We start from the raw sequence: 19,650 nt of genomic DNA on the forward strand, positions 1-19,650 counted from the left end.
AGAAAATATTAAGATTGTATCAATGAATTTTTTTTTTTAATTACCTATGGATTTGGTTATGTGTTTAAAATAAATGCTTATGACTCTGATGGATAAAAAAGAATCTGGAACTAAAGGATTCCAAAAAGGTTTTTAAAACAAAATAATTTTAATTTTTAAGGAATAGCTATTGGCTTAGAAAATGCAAATTTAGGAAAAGTGACCTTTGGGGGACCTTCAGATACATATCAGATTGTTTCAAACAAAAGGATTATACTCACTTCATAAACTGTATTTCTTGGCTTCTTAGGAATTAAGACATGAGATGGCCATTAAAGTATCTTTCTTTAGGAACATCATAGCTATACATATCATCAGTTTATTCAGGCAGTGCTAAATTTCTATTTTTTAAAAAATTATTAAAAATAATTTCAATAATGCTTTAATAAAAGTAACTAGACAGGGGGAGACTAATCATTATTTGAGTAGATCTTGGAAATATATTTTCTTTTAAAGAGGTGACATGTTAGGTACATAATTGCCTGTAATTTAAGAGTGTTGCAGAGAGCTTAATGATGAGTAATTTGTTATTTTAAACAGTCCAAATGTATTTTTTAAAAGTATATGGTTACCTGTAAATGCAGTTATTTGCAAATTTCTGACGAAGAATGTCTTTATTTTGTAATAAGAAATATAATTATCTGGCTCTTTAAAGTAACTTTGCAAATTTCTACTTTGATTGATTAAGTCTTTTCAGATATTATAGGAGAAGGCAATAGACTAGAATAAATATACTTAAATGGTACCCACTATATACTGACTGTTTCCAGAAGTTGATTTTTAAAACATTTATTTCAAGAGTCTGCCTTATAAATAGAACAATGAACAGTATAAGTAAAAGTGGTGCTTTAGCTTACATTAATGAAACATCATGGCAGAACCCTTGTTTTCTAAACCTTGAGATGATTATACATTTTCAGTGGGATCACAGTTTGAGGTTGCAGGAGTTATCACTGCTTTCTTCAAATATATACAAATCTGAATGAAGCTCCTAAGTCAATTTATAATAAGAACAGAAGGTGTTGGTTATATAACTTATTGAGGCATATTCTGAGGGGAATTCTAACCTGGTGTGCTGTTGCCCTGAGTAGGCTGGGATAAGTCCATAAAGAAATTCTTGATGGTTCTTCTGTTATACCTAGCTACCATCAGAATGTCTGAGTGTAGGTGCGAGTTTCTAATTGCGCTGACATGGTTGGAGCTTGCAGTCTGCAATTTGACTTTACCTCAAGGTATTAGATGGAAAGGAGGATCCCTGTGTATCATTTTGATCCACATAGTTGAGTTTCAAAGCTGTTCATTTCAAACATGGTGATAGGCATGTGGCTCTAGGTTTATACACTCCATAAGGAAAAATCCATAGATGTATCCAAAGATTTAGTTATTGGCTATGCAAAGCTTAACATTTTAATAGAGATTCTCAATAAACTATTTCTATTATCTTTGAATCAGAGATTCTTAAGATCAGAAGAAATCAGTTAGAAACCTGTTATAACTACCAATCTCACATTTGAATCCTTCACTGCTTTCTTAGCAATTAAACATCCAGTGTATTCTTGAACCATTCCAGGGATGGGCAACTATCTCCCATGGCAGCCTTTAAATTTAATCTTTGTACAATTCTGATTTAGGAGGTCTTTCCTGATTTGGTTGAAAGCTGTCATATTACATTGAGTATAAATGCTCATGAGATAGATACAGAGAGGTTGAAGTTGTATGCTGTGTATGAAAGAGAAACGGTAAGAGTAATGTTGCTTAGAGGGTGGGAGGGAGGAATTTGAGAGCAAAGCAGGATGATTAGTACTTAGGATAAGTAACACCTCCCCTGTTGTAAGAGGGACAGATCCTGATGTTAGCAGTGAGTTTGGGAGTTGAGGGAGTTCCTGTCTGATGGCTTCCATTTTCTCTCTGAAGAATTGAGTTTATCTGTTAAGATTGAGATGGTCAGAAGGTGGAGAGTTTTAAGGAGAGGGGAGTTTTGAAATAGTTGCAGACAATGGAAGCAAATTGACTGGAGAAATGGAGGCTCAACTGAGTTTGTACCCTCAAATAGAGAGTGATTTCCCTCTGCCCTGTTAAGTAATTTTCTCCATAGTAAGTGCAAAGAAAGAAAATATTTGGCTTCACCGGGGACTAAAGTTTTGCTAAATTAGTGTAATACAGATGGAACAGTATGCCAAGTTCTTTCTAGCTACAGAGCTTTGCTTTTGCATTCCTTATGCTTGGCAATGTTTTTTCCTACCTTAATCCTTTTCTGCCTTCATTTTCAAGTATCACGTCATCAGAGTTCTTCCTTTATTACTCTCTGTAAAGTAAGTCCTACATTTTGGTTTATATCCTGGCTAATACTATATTTCCTTCCTAGACTCTAGTTGAAATGATTGTTACTATGTTGTTCTGTCTGTCCACTAGAATGACAGCTACTAGAGGGCATAGGATTTGTCTTAATGTCTCCAATTTTCTCTTCAAAGTCTGCAGATAGTAGGCATTAAGTAAAGATGTGTTGATGAACGTAATTGAAAAAATTGACTAGGGAATATAAGCAGGCTATGAAAGCAAGTGAAGATGGGAGTGGTTGGACATAGATAGTAGAAGATTGGAGATACTGATTGAATTGAAAAAAGTGTTACCAAGGGAGAAGGTGGAAGAAACAAACTGAAAGAGTAGAGGGTGTTGGTGACAGAAAGCAGAATACCTGAATTAGTTATCTGAGACTGCCATTTCCAGCCATGATAAAGTCCAGATAAAAGTCAGAGTAAGTGGCTTAGGTAAACTGGAAATAGTTGTGCAAAAATAAACAGATCAGTAGAACAGAAAGTTGAAGCAAAATGGAACCCGTGTGTAAGGATGTAATATGTAATAGAAGAAACTTCACAAATCAATGAAATCAATGAAGAATGTAATGGATTTTTCAATAAATGGTCTTTGGGGTGCGGTAGTGTGGGGCAGTCATTTTACAGACTCATTTTATATCATAATTAAGATAAATTCCAGATAAATTAAAGAATTAACAAACTCTTAATGGTGTAATAAATGGCCAAAAATTTTTAATAAATCATTAAAGGATCAGTAGAGACAAAGTGTTAAAGTCAAATATACTTCACTTATGCAAATTAATAAAAATATTTAGCTCCCAATATAAAAATGTTGAAAGGACAAGAATAGATAATTTACAGAAGAGAAAAATGCAAATGTCTGCATTTAAATAACATATTTAAAACATTACTAATTGAGTATATGAGGATTTAAACATGAAACTATTTTGCCTATCCAATTAGCACAGATTTTCCTATTTAAAATAAACACTTAAAGACACTCTTACACACTCCTAGTAATTTTAACTCTGGAAAGCAGCCTAAAAATTGTCCTTCTCTTTTAGGCATCTACGTTTTTTTTAGAAAGCCTACTATATTGAAGTAAAAAACATTGAGTGCAAAATTAGGAACAAAATAAATTATAATACACAAACTAGACTTTCTGATGCAAGCATTATACTTATTGTCAAATATACTTTCATATTTTTGCAAAGATTTTATCTGTAAAATTTTTGTCTATACAGATAAAAATGATTTTATTTGTAGTTCCTACTCATCTTGTTGACTCACTTAAATTAGCATTTGTATTTTTTAAAGCATTCAATATAACTTTCTAGCCTAAAGTTACATCAGAGTCTGACTTAGTTACTATTTGGGTTAAATATCTGTTTGAAATTCTGCACAAAATTTATTTACTTCAAGTATTAATCAACCCCTTTAAAGATGGCAATTTAATAAGTGAAAAGTTTCTTTTGCAAATGATTTTAAAGTGCTTAATGATAAAAATTTATAATATGTATTTAATTTTTTTAGTTAAATTAATACTTCAAAGAGCTTTAAGGTATTTAATATTTCCTCAGTTTGTTCATTTTCTTTATATCCCTTAAACATAAAATAAACTGGCTTTAAGAACTATTCATAACAACAGAATATAGTTAGTTCCCTTTGATTTAAATAAATTACACAGATTTTGGCATTGATCTGAGAATATTACTTTCTTGAGAGCATCACAATTTAAATATTAATGTGCAAATCTTAGGATATACATGTGAAAGGTAAATTAATTTAGGACAGGAGTTATTTGCCTAAGTGAAATATATAATCCTTTCTTCTTCCTCATGAGACAAAATATAATTAGATACTTTTTAAATATGAAGTGTCGGTGTGTGTAGGTATGTCTTTATTTAGAATAAAAGGATTTAAGGACTAGCATTAATCTTGGTTTGAAGTATTGTAGTTTGAGGGAAGCTAGAAATTGGCATGTGTTTTCTTTATGTTTAGACACAAATGTTTGTTTTCATACTTTTTATCTTTTATGACTTTGTAGAACACATTTTATTATTTTATTACATTTTAACTATTTTCTTTATGAATACAGTCTTGAGAAAATTGGGCATAGTGCAAAATATTTAGTATTTTGTGTTGGTCAGACCTGATTTTGAGTCCTGAAACAACTACTGTTTTTGTTTTGTTTTGTTACATTGAACAATTTATTTAATTTCCCTGAGTGTTTTTTTCATCTGTGAAATAGGAGTAATAATACTAACTGGCTGAGTAGATGTAAAGATTAATTATTATGTGTTAAAAGCATCAGACACAGTGGTAGTCATTCACCAGAGGATCACTTTTTAAAAAATAATTTTTAGTGTGAGTCATTTGGCCAGAATTTAATGGGTGATGTTAATCTGAGAGGGGTGTTTAACAGAGTTTGTTTTTTCCGTCAAATTCTGAAAATATAAATTGTGTGCAAGGCTCGTTGCTGGGATGGGGAGAGGCAGAAGTTGTGCAAGGACTGAAATGAAAAATGTGTCCATCTCCTTGCGGAAGAGACTTTGATCTAGTCTGTGAATGGCTTCCTTTACCTTATTTGATCTATTAGCAGTCCTATGAGTGGTGAGCGGATGTATCTCCATTTTACAGATTATAAAACCAGGGATCTTGGAGGTTAAGTGACTTGACTAAAGTCACATAAGGAATTGTAGAGGTGGGATTTGAACCACTAAACTCTCTGTTTAGTTTCTTCATTCAGCAAATATACATTCAGCAACTACTAGTTCCCAAGCACTCCTTTTATCACTTCTCTCTTGTAGACCAGTTTGTATCCATTAGACTTTTAAATCCAGGCAGCTTCTAAACATCTTGCTGTTGAAACAGTAACTATTATAAAATAATAGTTAAAATGTATTATTATGAAATTAGTAGATTCCTGATAAGTTTATCAAGTTCTATTTGAAGTGTTTTATTAAAAGGAATTCTACACACACACACACACACACACACACACACACACACACAATTCTACAGTATTTTAAAAATGAAATGGATACTTAGTTTAAATGACAATCATCCACTAAGTGACTGGTTTGATAAATTTTTTTATGAACAGTGTTTTTCTTCAACAGTGGAATACACGTAACAGAGATAGAAAACAACCAATGCTCTGTTACTTGAGTGGGGTTTAATTTTGGAGAATGAATCCAATTCAAATTTGAAAGTCTCTTTGTTCTATTTAAGACATAGTATAATTCATATAAATGGTAATAAAGATTTCTTTGGGATAGTATAAAATATGTTTTCAGTCTTTTAGCATATGTTATTTAAAAACTAAAGAAAAAACTTTTAGTAATATAATACATTAATTTAAAGAAAGCTTTTTGTTTTTATTTCTGTCTTCAATAGTACCCTTCTTCACTCTAGGCTAATATTAAAGAATGTGGATGTGGAGGACAGATTGATTACATATTTGAAAATATAAGGTGATGAGTTATAATCTTCAACATTAAGATAAAACTGGGGTGAAAATATAATCATAGGAAGCATTAGCAAATTGTCACATTTCTAGACTTCAGAAATAAGGTGGTGGTAACAATGTTGACCTACTTTCTCTGATCACAACCTTGGCATACTACATCATATCAATTTCTACTTAAGATTCATTCTAGAATCTAGAAATAATTCCATGAATTCTGAATTAAAGTAGGAGATGTGGCATTTCTGAGCATGCCACAATTTGTTCTCTCTGCCTCAGTAATAACGACTTATTGCTCTCCCACGTGGAGAGCCACTACTGAGAATGGTCTTACCCATGCAGAAGTTTTGAGGCCGTTGTTGAAAGTACTTTTGTAGACATTAGATTTTCTGTTTCAGTTATTTTCTCCTTAGGTTTTTCTTATAATGTATGTATTTTAGTTTAGGAAATTGTACCTAAAGAACTGAAAATGTGATTAAAACTGATTGCAAAACTTTAGAAAATATTAACACATGCTTTTGTTACTGAAGAAATGTAGGCTTAAATCTTATTTTCTGTAATACAAACCAAGGCTCTAGAAAGGTGAAACAACTTGGTTCCTAAGAGCATAGTATAAGTTATTCTTTAACTATTGACTTAAACTAAATTATAGAAAAAGTATAGATCCTTAAGCCTTCTATTATAAAGAGGCAGATTAGGTTGTGGTTAAGACTCTGAAGCTGGAATTCCTGGGTTCTGATCTTGATTCCATAATTTCTCAGCAGTGTGACGTTAAGAAAAGAATTTCTCTGTACCTCAGTTTTTAGAGAATAATAGAAGGTAATAATGGCACTTAATTTATAGGATTGTTTTAAGGATTAAATGAATTAATACATAAGCACTTGAGCAATGCCTGACCAGGCATATTGTAAATATTAAGTATTTGCTTATTATTATTATCAGGCTCAATATTTTATATTTTTATCTTTATTTACTTTAAAAATCTTTATTTAGCTATTCCTAACAATAAGATATCTATATTCTTTGGAAATCTTGTGGGCTATGAGTGATTTGAAATTGGTAAACTTGATGATACATGCATTCCACACAGTTAATACTTTTATAAGATTTTCAAGACTTTAATATTTTAATTGGAAAAGCACATAATGTGTGATGTTCAACACTGATATAGTTAATACTTAATTGAATTCAGTCTTACTACACTTAAGCAGTTAGTGAACTCCAAGTATGTAATGTCGAATACAACTGATATTATACATATGGACATATTATTGTGATGATAGTCACAGTAGTCTGTAGCCCAAAAGTATAGACAATCTTGAAATCTGTGACTCTGGTAACTAAGAAAATATTTAAATGCTAGAGTATATCTTGATAACTTGAAATTTGATTGGTGATGCAATCAATCGTGTTGATCAATGAGGGGAAAGAATGTCACATATAGGCAAGTGATCTCTTATGGAGTTTGGCAGCTTATAGTTGAGACTCATCATTGGGATAATCCAACTAATTATTAATGCTTTGTTTGCATATTTATCAAGCCACTTTGATTTGTGGTTCATTTTTCTATAAAGGCAGTCTAATAGGGTTCAGTCTTCTTGGGATTAATAAATTCTTACTTACTCTTTTGGAGAAGAAATTGCTCAGAATTGTTACCCTTAAGTTCTTTGTTTAAGTCATTCTCTTTGAAAAATGAGATATAAACAAATACTGTCCTTTTTTTCTTTATTCTACTATGTTTCAAATCCCATATGATAGCTTAGATAAGAAATAAAAATTACTGAGATAAATCATTAATCCTGATGAAAAATGTAATAGGAGATGAAGTCACATATATTTTGTCGAAAGAATTCTTTTACATAGTACCTGGCACGTACATATTTGTTGGATGTTGAATATATCTATCTGTTACAGAAAAAAAAGTTACAAAAATTAATATTTCTAAATACACTTCATATCTTTTTGTGGGCCAAAAGATTGATTTACTTTAAACAATTTTTAAATTTATTTATTTATTTTTTTCTTTTTTGTGGGGGGTCTGTCTTAAGGCCACAGAAAGCGAGGCTGGTGATATGGACCTGAGTGGGTTACCAGAAACAGCAGTGGATTCTGAGGATGACGATGATGAAGAAGACATTGAGAGGGCGTCAGATCCTCTAATGAGCAGGGACATTGTGAGAGACTGCCTGGAGAAGGACCCAATTGACAGGACAGATGATGATATTGGTAAGTTTGGATCAGAAAATGATTCTTAGAGCAAGTAAAAATACTTAGAGATATTGTCTGGTATAATAGAGCCCAGACTTACAGGCTGTAAAAGGTCATTAATTTTCTTTCTATAAACAGTAGCATTTGTTTAAACACATTGGAAAAGTCAGTTGTACTCAGTCAATAACTTCAAGAGTCAACAAATAATACTCTAAATGAAACTTCCTAGAAATACCCTCCATATCTTCCACATAACCTCTTTCTTTGCTTAGTTTATGACAAAAATATTTTAATATTACTAGTACTGTAAGCACTGTTCCTGTTAAGCTCTTGTTTTCTGTATATACAGATGAGTCAAGTGGCAGGTGGTAAAAGTGTACTGTAAATGAATTTGCTCCTACTCTGGTTCCATTTGAAGATGAGACTGGGTGGAAGAAGACAGCAAAATGACTAGTTAGCAGCAGATGAGACTGTGGGGTTTGAGAGTTTCTTTAATGTACTCTGAGGTTAAAAATTTAAGTGGCTTTACATCTGCTTTCACCCTCTTTGAGTTTCCCTTCACCCACCTCTCCTTTCGGAGCAAGAATTGATTGTGTAATAATAATGGTTTTGTGTTTGAATATGCCTCTCAGGGTCTAGATTTTCCTTTGAAGTACTAAGAGTGAGAGCAACTTCTGTTGAGAGTCATCTGACCACAGGGTCTGGAACCTGTCACCACCCTTTCCGTACCCAGATTATCTCTTCCACCACTACTGTAGCTCTTTCTGGGACAATATGTATTTGTGGGAAAAACTCAAGGAACTGAGACTATTGGGATTAGGTATAGGATGAAGTGCGATAAACATGTGAGAGTTAGTTTTTTGCATGTGTTTTGAGGGAGCAGAACTGCAACCATTTAAGCTATATACATATGCTAGGAAATTAAAGAAGAAAAACTAAAAACCTGGATTAGATATTTAAAATTTAATTGAAGTCATTTAAAGGAATTTGCTTACTATTTATTGATAAATATCATATAGTGGTGACCAGTTATTCATTCAGCTAATGCGGTTGAGCACCTTTTTTGTACTGAGTACTTTTGTAGGTCTTGGCAATTCAGTGGTGAACAAGGCAGACGTGGTCCTGGCTGCAGTCCTTTGGAAAACATAGGGAATAAACAAGTGACCAAGTAAATACATCCACTTTCCCCTTCTTTGAGTTTCCTGTCACCCACCTTTCCCATCAGATAGTGGTGAATGCTGTGAAGAAGAATAAAGCCCTGGCTAGGGACTAGGGGGTGATGGAAGCAGCGGAGAGCTGGACAGGAGTTTATTTTAGGAAGGAAACATAGGAATGCCTTCTTAAAGAGCCCACCCCTGAATGAAGGAAGAAAGAGGAACCAGCTGTGCCTGTGACCCTTTCCAGATATTTAACCTCTAGACTTGTCCTGGGGTGACAGATTTAACTGCTTCTCAAAAACCCATCTTTGATTTCTCCCTATCTTACTCTATATTCTCCATCTCTCCTCACACCCACCCTCCACCCCATCCCATTCCAAAGGCATCTGGTGCTGGTAGTTCATAAGTCTTATGATAGTTCTGTAGCATAAATTTGGAGTGGTTCTCCATTTTGCTCTAGAAGGCCTAAAGTTTCACTTTCTGGTGTCTGATATGACATGTTCATCTGATTTCCAACCTCCAAAATTGTGTTTTACTGTCCTGTTCTCTCTCCTTGCTGACTTAAAAAAAAGAAAAAAAAAATCCCTTCACTGTAGTTTTAAAGAGGGAATGATATTGGAAGTGTGCTCAATTTGCCATCTTAATCTAGAATTCTTGCTCATAGATTTTTGTTTCTAGTTAGATTGAACATGGCTTCTGGAACAAATTGATTTGGAAGTTACCCATTTGTAATCAAATGGGTCTTCTCTTTTGAATCCTTGTTTTGGAATAGTCATGGAAGAAAATGTTGATTATAAGAATATGTGTAGCATGTCTGTCATTCCTGCAAAGTTAAGAATTTAGCTTCATATCTAAGAGGGACTTCTCAGAATTTCTGGAAAGCAGGATCTATACTGATTCATACAAATAAATACAAAGCTGTCTGTATTCTTTTTAAATGTATTTGTTGATAATAGTCTTCATAGTGAGTGAAATTTACTCCGATACTAATTCACTTGCAAGCAGTGATGATTCTGATGCTTGTTATTATCAAACATACATTTTTAAAAAGTAATAAACCATTAACATTAAAGATATGATCTAACGAGTATTGTTTAGTCTGCATAATATCCTGAAAGAGCTTCTATTCTATTTCCCTCCAAATAAGCCAAAATAAGAACTGCTTAGCTCTTTTGTTTTTCCCCTTGTTAAATCTAACTTACCCTCCAGTACTTTGCTAATCAAATGCCTTTTATATGAACTGTGAACATCCATCTGATTGATGTTTTCCCTCGATGCCTCTGTTCCCACCTCTTCTTCTCCCTCTACAAAAAAAAGGGGTGGGGATGCATGTGTGTGTGTGTCTAAGTTGAATCAAATGAAAGTGATAATATTTGATCATTTAAAAAAAAAAAAACATTTCCCTTTAGGTTCCCAAAGATTCTTGGGAATACTTTGAAGGGAGGGACTTTATCATATTCATATTTACCCTCCAACTCATTATTTTGTAAGTACTCAATTATCGTATGGTTGTGAATTTTATTTTTGTTTTGAAGCCTTGACACATTAAGGTAGAGAATTACTTTGCTCCCTTCCAAAGAATTCCTTTTCTCACCCCTTCATGTACCACCAAAAAAACCTCACCGATTTTTTAAAAACATCTAACATTTCCAATATAAAATTGAAACAAAGCATACCAAGCTAAGCTAATTTCCTGAACTGTCTTCAATTTCTGGTGTCTGTAAGTTGGTTCTTTGGCATTTCTTTGTTATCACATGGACTAGAAAAAATAGTAAAAAATGAGTAATATTTGTCATAAACAGGAATATTCCTTTCCCAGCAAAGTAGGCTAGGTCACAAGAGTATATTATTCTAATAGATTAATGTATAACTCTAATAGATCCTTCCAAGAAATGTAGAAGAAAGTGGTCCTGCTCTCCCATCTATGTCTTTCCATATGTCCTAAGAACCATGTGTTACCCATCCAAAGCTGTGAATTCTTAGCTACCCTAATCCCTGTAATTTTCAATGGTCTCTGTGGCATTTTCAGAGTTTATTTTGAACCCCTTAGTAACCCCCCTGGTCAAATACTTCTGTTTTATAGTTACTGCTTTTTTAAGATTGATGCTAGAGAAGGTTATTTCTTTTTCTCATTGCCTCAGTCTTCTAAAAGAATAGCTAGTAGAATGGAAGTTATCTCAAAATCAGTGATTCCATTGTTGAATCCTTGAGAGTCTTAAAGTTCCATGATGCCTTCTGGTTAAGCCTTTATTTATTTTTAGTTTTTTAACTCAACCTGGAGAACTGTGTATATATATACTATTATTAACTCTTATCTCTCCTTTTCTCTTTATCCTTATTATATATGATGCATAGATATTTTCTATTCTGTTTATTTGTTGAATGCAAATCACTACTCACATATCACAAATTTATTTCATGACCCACTAATAAGTAGAAATCTGCCAAAAAGCAAGAAAAATGTTTATGCAAGATAACTTTAAAGTCATTATAACAAATATTAATGGAGATATTTTCTATTTTCTGCCCACTTCATGTTGTCTGATCATATATATGGTAATCATTTAACTTCCGTTATCTTCTAAGCACATATTATATTAAATTCAAAATGTTGTTGGCAAATAATTTTCTGGTCTTATCATTTTCTTAATGTTCAAGGAAATTTAGCTACTACTAGGGTAGGGAAAAAAGGAAAATGTGTGGTCTATGAAATTGTGCAGTATGTAATGGCAGGGGTGAGTCAGGGATGGCTAAAGAAAACAGAGACTGGAAACAACAGAACTAACCCTGATGTGCCAGTCAGGGGACCACAACTTGTTCATTAGACTTTAGGTTTCAAATTAAAAGGTCAATTTATTTGTAAAACAATAACTCCTACCCCTATATGTCAAAGACATGGTTCTTCTCTTGCAGTGATATTCAGAATTGCCCCACTGGTGTCCCCAGGTATAAATATATTTTTATGGCATTGCACAAACAACGCCTACTCATTCCAGAAACATAAGTTTCACTAAGTATTATGCTTTGATATTTTATCTCCTTTTTGTTTTCCATGCTGCTTACAACAGTAAATTGATTTCCTGACACACCAGTCTGGACCAGCTTGAAGGACCCTGTCCTGGTGGACAGAGTCCCTGGGTGTACCACATAGCCCTGGAATTCTGATTCCCAAAGCCACCCTGTGGAATGAAAAGTCTCATACCAGAGGGATGATGTAGTCTAATCAGAACAGGTCATTACCCACCTAGACCAGAGAAGACACCACGTCTGTTTTTCTGTAAATTTAATGTCTTTTCACAGCATATGTTTTTCAGTTGTACCTTGTTTTGGCGACTAACTATATCCAAAATATAAAACTAGTCACTAAATCTTAACAGATTTAATGTATATAGGGACAGTTTGATTATGTGGGGACAAGAAAAATGTAATAGAATTTTTATTTAGCTGAGGGGTTGAATGATAGCAATACAGCATTAATGACAATAATAGCAGTATTTATTCTGTGCTAAGGACTTTATAATCTTTATTGCATTTAATCTTCACAGCTGTCTCATGAAAGGTGTTAGGTATTATATTATTCTTTTACAAATGTGAAAACCATGCCTTAGGGAAATAAATCAACTTGCCCAAAGTAATATAACTAGTATGCAAATGTTGTCTGATATACAACCCATGCTCTTTACCACTTCACTCTGCTGTCCACCAGGATCTTTAGGGGCAGATAGTCCTGAATCGTATCATTGCTACCTCCTAATTGTATGACAGTGAAGTTCAGTTGCTTTTCTGTGAACTGAAAAGAAAACATGCATCTCTTGGAGGCCATGGTCAGAAGTAAAGAAAGAACTCAGTAGGTGATCAGTAAAGCTACCTAATAATAGAGAAAATTAAAAATAGAGAACCACAGACCTCAAGCTAGTACTATCCCAAAGTGATCTTTGGAACACAAAAGTTGTTAATTTTTACAATGTTCAATTTATCTATTTTTCTTTTGTTACTCATACTTTAGGTATCATATATAAGAATCATTGCCAAATCTGAGGTGGGGAAGATTTACCCCTATGTTTTCCTTTAAGAATTTTATAGTCTTAGCTCTTATGTTTAGGTCTTTGATCCATTTTAAGTTAATTTTTATATATGGTGTGAATTAGGGGACCAAATTCATTCTTTTGCATGTGGCTACCCAGTTGTCGCAGTGTCATTTGTTGAAAAGACTCTTCTTTCCTCATTGAATCATGTTGGCATCCTTGTGAAAAATCAGTTGACCATAGATATGTGAATTTGTTTCTGGACACTCAGTTCCTCTCCACTGATCTTGATGTCTATCCTTAGGATACCTTGGTCATCTTTATAGGATTTTGTCATCTCTCTCATTACCTCTTTCAGTGTCTATACCCCTCTTCTGGTCTATCGTAAGGTTCCCTCTAAGAATTTTAGTCACTTTCAGAGAGATCCTGATGCAAAATTGCATCAGAACAGCATAAGGAGTTATGTAGATTCTGGATTCATAATTCCTTTAACTAGTGGTAAACACTAGTTAAACACTGAATATATTGTAAGTGATTCAGTAGTGGCCCATATAAAGTGGTAGTAGCACAGAGAAAGAGGACCCAATAAGATTATAAACTGCTAGTGTTACCAGTCCTTGATTTTCCTCAATCCAGGGCCAGAGTAGCTTGAGTCCATGCAAGTTTGTAATTGACTTTATTAGCTAAATTCTGATACTCTAGGCTGCTCTTTGACTTGAGTGAAAAGGCATATAATGAAGTAAAATACTCTTTCCACTAAAGGCACCAAAGGTTTAAAAATTTAGAAATTCTTCCTAGAAGATTATAATTTAAAATCCTTTTCTCCATTTTTCTAACAAGATTTTCTTCATGTTTTAAACTGAAGATGTAATAAACATTTTTAAAGAAAATGTAGGTGATACAGATAAGCAAAAAGAAGAAAATATTTGTCACCTGTGATTCCATTACCCAAAGACAAAACTAAGTAATATCTTGGTATACTCTCTAAAATTAATTTGCGAGTATGTGTGTGTATGTGTATAAAATATGTATTTAAATCTGTTTCAAATTTAACATTGCTATTAAATTCTTTCCGTATTGTTTTATATACTCTTCTAAAATTTATTGAAGATAAGTACTAATTTATTTAGCAAATAACCTATTGTTATTACTAATCTCTTTTATTTTTAAATAGTGCTGAGATTAACAACATTGTAGGTAAACCTTTGCCTGTAACTTTACTTATTATTTTTTTCCTTAGGGATTGTAAAATTTTAAAGTTTTGCCCCCTGTTGGCTGGTTGTCCTCCAGAAAGGTTGAATTAATTCATATCCTGTAAGTTTGGCTGAGAATGAGTGATTTTCCTCATCTCATAGCCAATACAGCTATTATCATTTAAAAATCAAACCATCTAAAGTTTTTTATATATTTTTGAGATTGAACTTCTGTTTTTATCGAACATTTGTATCTTTCTTTGGAAATACCCCTTGTCCCTTTCCACCTGGGATGTTTTTCTTTATATAAAATTATATATATAATTTCACATGGTATTAAATATACTTTTTCCTCTTAATCCATCAGCTATAAGTGTCCTTGTGGATTTTCCTCTATTGATTCCATGGTTTCATTTTTTTTAAAATAAATATTTTATTCCATATGCAATTTATTTCATTGTATGATAAAACAATCATCTAATTTTCCCCCAAATCAAATTTTTAACCAATTCAAATCCAATTTATTGACTAAATTCATCCTTTTGCATTGAATTGAAATGCAAACTTTATCAGATACTAAATTCTACTATGTCTAATTTTCTGCTGTGTATCCTGTTTTAAAATTCTGTGACAGTGCTACAACTGGATTTGTCTTTTATTGAAAACCAAAGAAGTTATACTTTGTTCCCAATACTAAAATGAGTAGCAGAGCTGAGACTAAGCCATGTCTCCACATTTGCTCCCGGTACTGTGCCAGGCACAGAGAATAGGCTATAAATAAACTTTTACTGAATTTTAAATGTTTGTTCCAGTAAAGTCTAGATGTATAATTGGATATATAATGTGCCTGGATCATTCAGTTTTTAAATTTAATTTATAATTAATGCATTTATATGATTTAAGATTCAAAATTATATAGAAAGGTATGCACAGAGGAGTCTCATTTCTACCCGTTCTTTCTCCCACCTCCTTATTTATTTATATTCATTTCTGGTTTTTTTAATTCAAGCAAATGTACATGCATATATATTCTCTTGTATGTGTGGCATGTGTAGGTATATATGATGTACATTCTTATGTCCCCTTTCTACATATCCCACACCTTTTCACAAAAGGTAGTGTACTATATACCCTGTTCTGTGCTTTGCTTAAAAAAAAAAATTACCTTATTAGAGATCCATATTCATGCATATAGGTTTCCTTTTTTTTTTTTCCCTACAGCTGTCTTAGTATTCTGCTCTGTGGATGTATCTTACATGGTTTCCAGGCTTGTATGATTAAACAGTGCACAATGAAAAACCTTGTACACATCAGTTTGTTCATGTTCAGGTTTACCTATAGAACAGATTTTTCTAGAACTGTGATTGCTGGGTCAAAGGGTAAATGCTGCAATTTTGTTAAAACTATTGTCAATTTCTGTTTTTACCGGTCTGAAAGAAAAGAAATGGTATCTTGGTTTTCATTTGCATTTATCTTATGTTGTAAATTGTTTAATTATTTTTATAATTTTGTCTGATCCATAGAAAAGATCCCTTGGATTCTAAATTTTGGAATATCTGAAACAAAGTTAGTATTTCTGTCTGAAGGGCACTAGAGTATACCTACTGACTTTTTGGAGAATTCTCAGAGCTTAGGGCTCTATTTTCTTATAATTTCAGCCCTTGATAAACATTAGTACAGTCACAGCTCATTTCCGGCAGAAATTCTTCATTTGAAATATAGTAATTTCTTCAGTGTTATTAGAATTTGGGTTAAAATGTATACTATTGCTTTTGAATCAACAGGGAAATATCACCATTTTCACAGTGACAGAATTCTTTGTGTACCTGCAAGAAATTCTACTTGTACTAAATTTTTCAATAAGCAGAATTGTAGGACATTTAAAATGAAAGGGCCCTAAAACATTCTTTTTGAATATTTGTTTTTAATAAAAATTGTAGTTTTGAAAACATCCCTTCAGTTATTTGAACTCTTTTTTACTTTTCAGAACAACTCTTGGAATTTATGCACCAGTTGCCTGCTTTTGCCAATATGACAATGTCAGTGAGACGAGAACTCTGTGCTGTGATGGTATTTGCAGTGGTGGAAAGAGCAGGGACCATAGTGTTAAATGATGGTGAAGAGGTTAGTAAATATTTCTACCACTTATAAAGTTTCTGTTTGAAACCTGTCAATACAGCAAATAAAAAACTCAATTCTGATTTCTTTTTTGTTTTTTTTAAAGCATCAATAAGTATTGAAAAAATCAAGACTTGATATACTTGTTATGCCAAGGTATTCCAAATGCACAAGGTTTCCATTATTTACAGTATTTCAAATGATATTTTTACAGATTTTTATTATCCATGAACTTTTGAGTTCTGTGACGTTTGTAAATATAATTCCCTATATCAGAACAAAATGATATTCTTCTTGAAACAGTGGTGATCATTTTATCTTATTCATATGTATTTTGGGGAACAGAAGAACATTTTTCCTTGTGTCATTTTAGAGAAGAAAATCCAAAGTCAAATTAAAAAGGCAGAATGATGTGTACCTGTGCTAGGCATATGAAAATATATAAGACATGGGACTGAATTTTATTTCTTATTTTGTGAATTTGGTAAACTGTTAACTTTACTTGAGTGGTTTGTTCCATCTTTAAACTGAAAGATCTGCTAAATCATTTTTAGGGACCATTCTGGTGCTACAGTTATAGGATCGTGATGTTCTTTTCTGCCTTGTCTTCTTTTTTTGGATTAGCTGGACTCCTGGTCAGTGATTCTGAATGGTTCCGTGGAAGTGACTTATCCAGATGGAAAAGCAGAGATATTATGTATGGGAAACAGTTTTGGTGTCTCTCCTACCATGGACAAAGAATACATGAAAGGAGTAATGAGAACAAAAGTGGATGACTGCCAGGTATAGAATATCATTAAACATTAATATTTTATTCTTAATAAAGAACACTTATATGCAGTTGTGGTGAGATTTTTCTGCCTACCTAAATAGGTTATCTTTTGTATTTATAAACAAGATTTTAAAGTAGAACTATTACTTTTAGTGTTTTCAGGCCTCGGAAAGTTAAAAATAAATATCCCTTCAGTTATTTGAACTCCACAAAACTAAGTGTTCCATAAATGAATATTGTTTTTAAAATTTTCCATCAATAAAAATTAATATCTACTTACCAGAAAACATGGAAGTAACATGTACATTGAGAAAAGAAATTTGTAAATAGAATAATAAATACGGTATAGTTACACAGTGTTTTAATTTAAATACATACGAGATAAGGACTTGATTTTAGAGGAGTCATGGAAATTAATCATAGAATGCAACAGTAGAAAGACTTGCTGAGAAAAAAATATAATTGCTAATAAAAAGAAAATACATGACAGCAAAAGAACAATACTATCAGTATTGATATTGTTAATATTCATTATTTAAAAGCACTCAGTATTGAAAATGCTTATTGACACCAAGTATGAAATTTAGTTAAATTGACTTAGTAACTCTATTTAAGTGAGAAATAAATTTTAAGATGCTTTTGTTAAGCATTTATATTTTTTTGTTTAAAAAATGTCTTTGAAAGATGAAATATTTTAATGTAAATAAGCTAGATTTGACTAGACTGATGTTTAATGTTTGTTTTATTAGTCTGCTATCTGAAAAATATCTGAATATAGTTTATTCTAAAAGGAAATAATTGAATTTTTATAGTGCCTGATTAATGTAAAATGGAATCAGTTATTTGAACTTTCATTTTAAATATTTTATTTACTAAAAAGGAAAATGACCATAGCTATACATAAAACCATCTTACCTAGAGAATCAAAATAATTTTGCTAGATAATTCCTTTAGTGATTACCATAGAAATAAAATGTATATGAATTCATTATTTTAAATATGTGTTTCAAAAAGGCATTCTAAATATATTCACCTCTCGATCATTTCATATAGTAGAGGAAAACAAAATGGTAGATAAAGCCCAAAGTCTTTATTTGGCCTGTGAATGTGCATTTTTAAAGGATTATACATTACACTTCAGCTCTGGAAATTGTACTCCAAAAAAATAAGAAAGCCAAACTGAGTTAAAATGAGGTAGAAAGTTGTTAACAGTTTCTCCATCCTACTGTCTCTTGTAAATTCCTCCCTGAACTCTTCTACAAGTTGGTATTACAAGCATTTTTAAATAGGATTCTCTGCCCTTAAAGGACACATAAAAGTTTGTGTTGTGTTTTTTTTTTTCTTGAGAATTCATATATTATAATACACTTCTTAATTGGTCAAACCCCTTTTGTTAGAAATTTCCTTATCATGGGACCAAAATGATATGAGGCATATAGAAATGTTTCAGGATAACTGACAAAAATATTATGATGTGAGTAATTATTACCGAGTACTTAAGTAATATAAATGTACCAGTTAACATTAAATATTTATCTGAGAGTCCTGGAAAAGGAGGAGATCAGGATTACGTTAAGGAAGAGAGTCTACAATTTACAGAATGAGGAAGTAGTAGGAAACCCAGAGTGATAGGGTCAGCAATGCAGACTTCAATTCAAAAGAAAACTGATTAAGATACATAGACTCCTGTGGCTCCTACCATAAGGTTCCCAGGAATGCAAGGGTCAACAGTGAGGGACCAGTTAGAGAAAGTCTCTTTCCTCCTCTTTACTCCACTCCAAGCTTCCAAAGGAAGATGCCGAACCAGGGCTTTCAGTAATCACACCTGCTTGTTCCACTAGCCCATCTGTCAAGGCCTGAAATTCCCTTAACAGTAGAGCAGGGATGGAGAATGAATTTAGATGTTTTAATGTAAATACTTGTTTGGGATAACATTTTAGTGTATTTCTGTTAAGATGTCATGTATCGATCAGAAAGTACAAATGACAGATCACTCTCTTGTTAGAAGTAAAGGAGACAGTGAGAATCGTATTTTTATTCATCCATAAAATGACTTCCATGAGGTTCCGACATTCTATTTAGCACATTGGAGGGAATCAACAGTTGAATAAAATGAAGAAAATGGTGATGTCTTTACCAAGAAGCAACTCTCTCTAGGATTGGCCCTTAGTGTCTTATATTCTAGTTGGTTCCAAAAATAAATATTGTGTAATGTCAAATATAATTGAGCTCAGGTTAAGCCTATGGATACAATAGTGAGTGGATAAAATTTAGCATTTATTTATATTTATTTGGATCCCATGATATGCTTAAGGTTGTGTTTTGTTCTGGCTACCTTCTTTATGGCTGCTCTT

At 32.6% G+C, this 19,650-nt stretch overlaps 1 protein-coding gene across 18 annotated transcripts in view; it reads left to right on the forward strand.

Moving 5' to 3' along the window:
• Window positions 1-19,650, forward strand: part of RAPGEF2 (Rap guanine nucleotide exchange factor 2) — a 300,342-nt gene that overhangs the window by 247,927 nt on the left and 32,765 nt on the right. For 9 of the 18 annotated variants that reach the window (XM_037830929.1, XM_037830916.1, XM_037830921.1 and 6 more), the window contains 3 exons: window positions 7,854-8,049; window positions 16,394-16,530; window positions 17,149-17,307. In XM_037830929.1, coding sequence (XP_037686857.1) covers window positions 7,854-8,049; window positions 16,394-16,530; window positions 17,149-17,307 — 492 coding nt within the window. The remainder of the gene's footprint in view (window positions 1-7,853; window positions 8,050-16,393; window positions 16,531-17,148; window positions 17,308-19,650) is intronic. The other 9 variants (XM_037830917.1, XM_037830922.1, XM_037830924.1 and 6 more) reach the window with 1 other exon arrangement.

The sequence above is a fragment of the Choloepus didactylus genome, chromosome 3 (assembly GCF_015220235.1).
Source record: "Choloepus didactylus isolate mChoDid1 chromosome 3, mChoDid1.pri, whole genome shotgun sequence".
NCBI classification, from domain to species: Eukaryota; Metazoa; Chordata; class Mammalia; order Pilosa; family Megalonychidae; genus Choloepus; species Choloepus didactylus.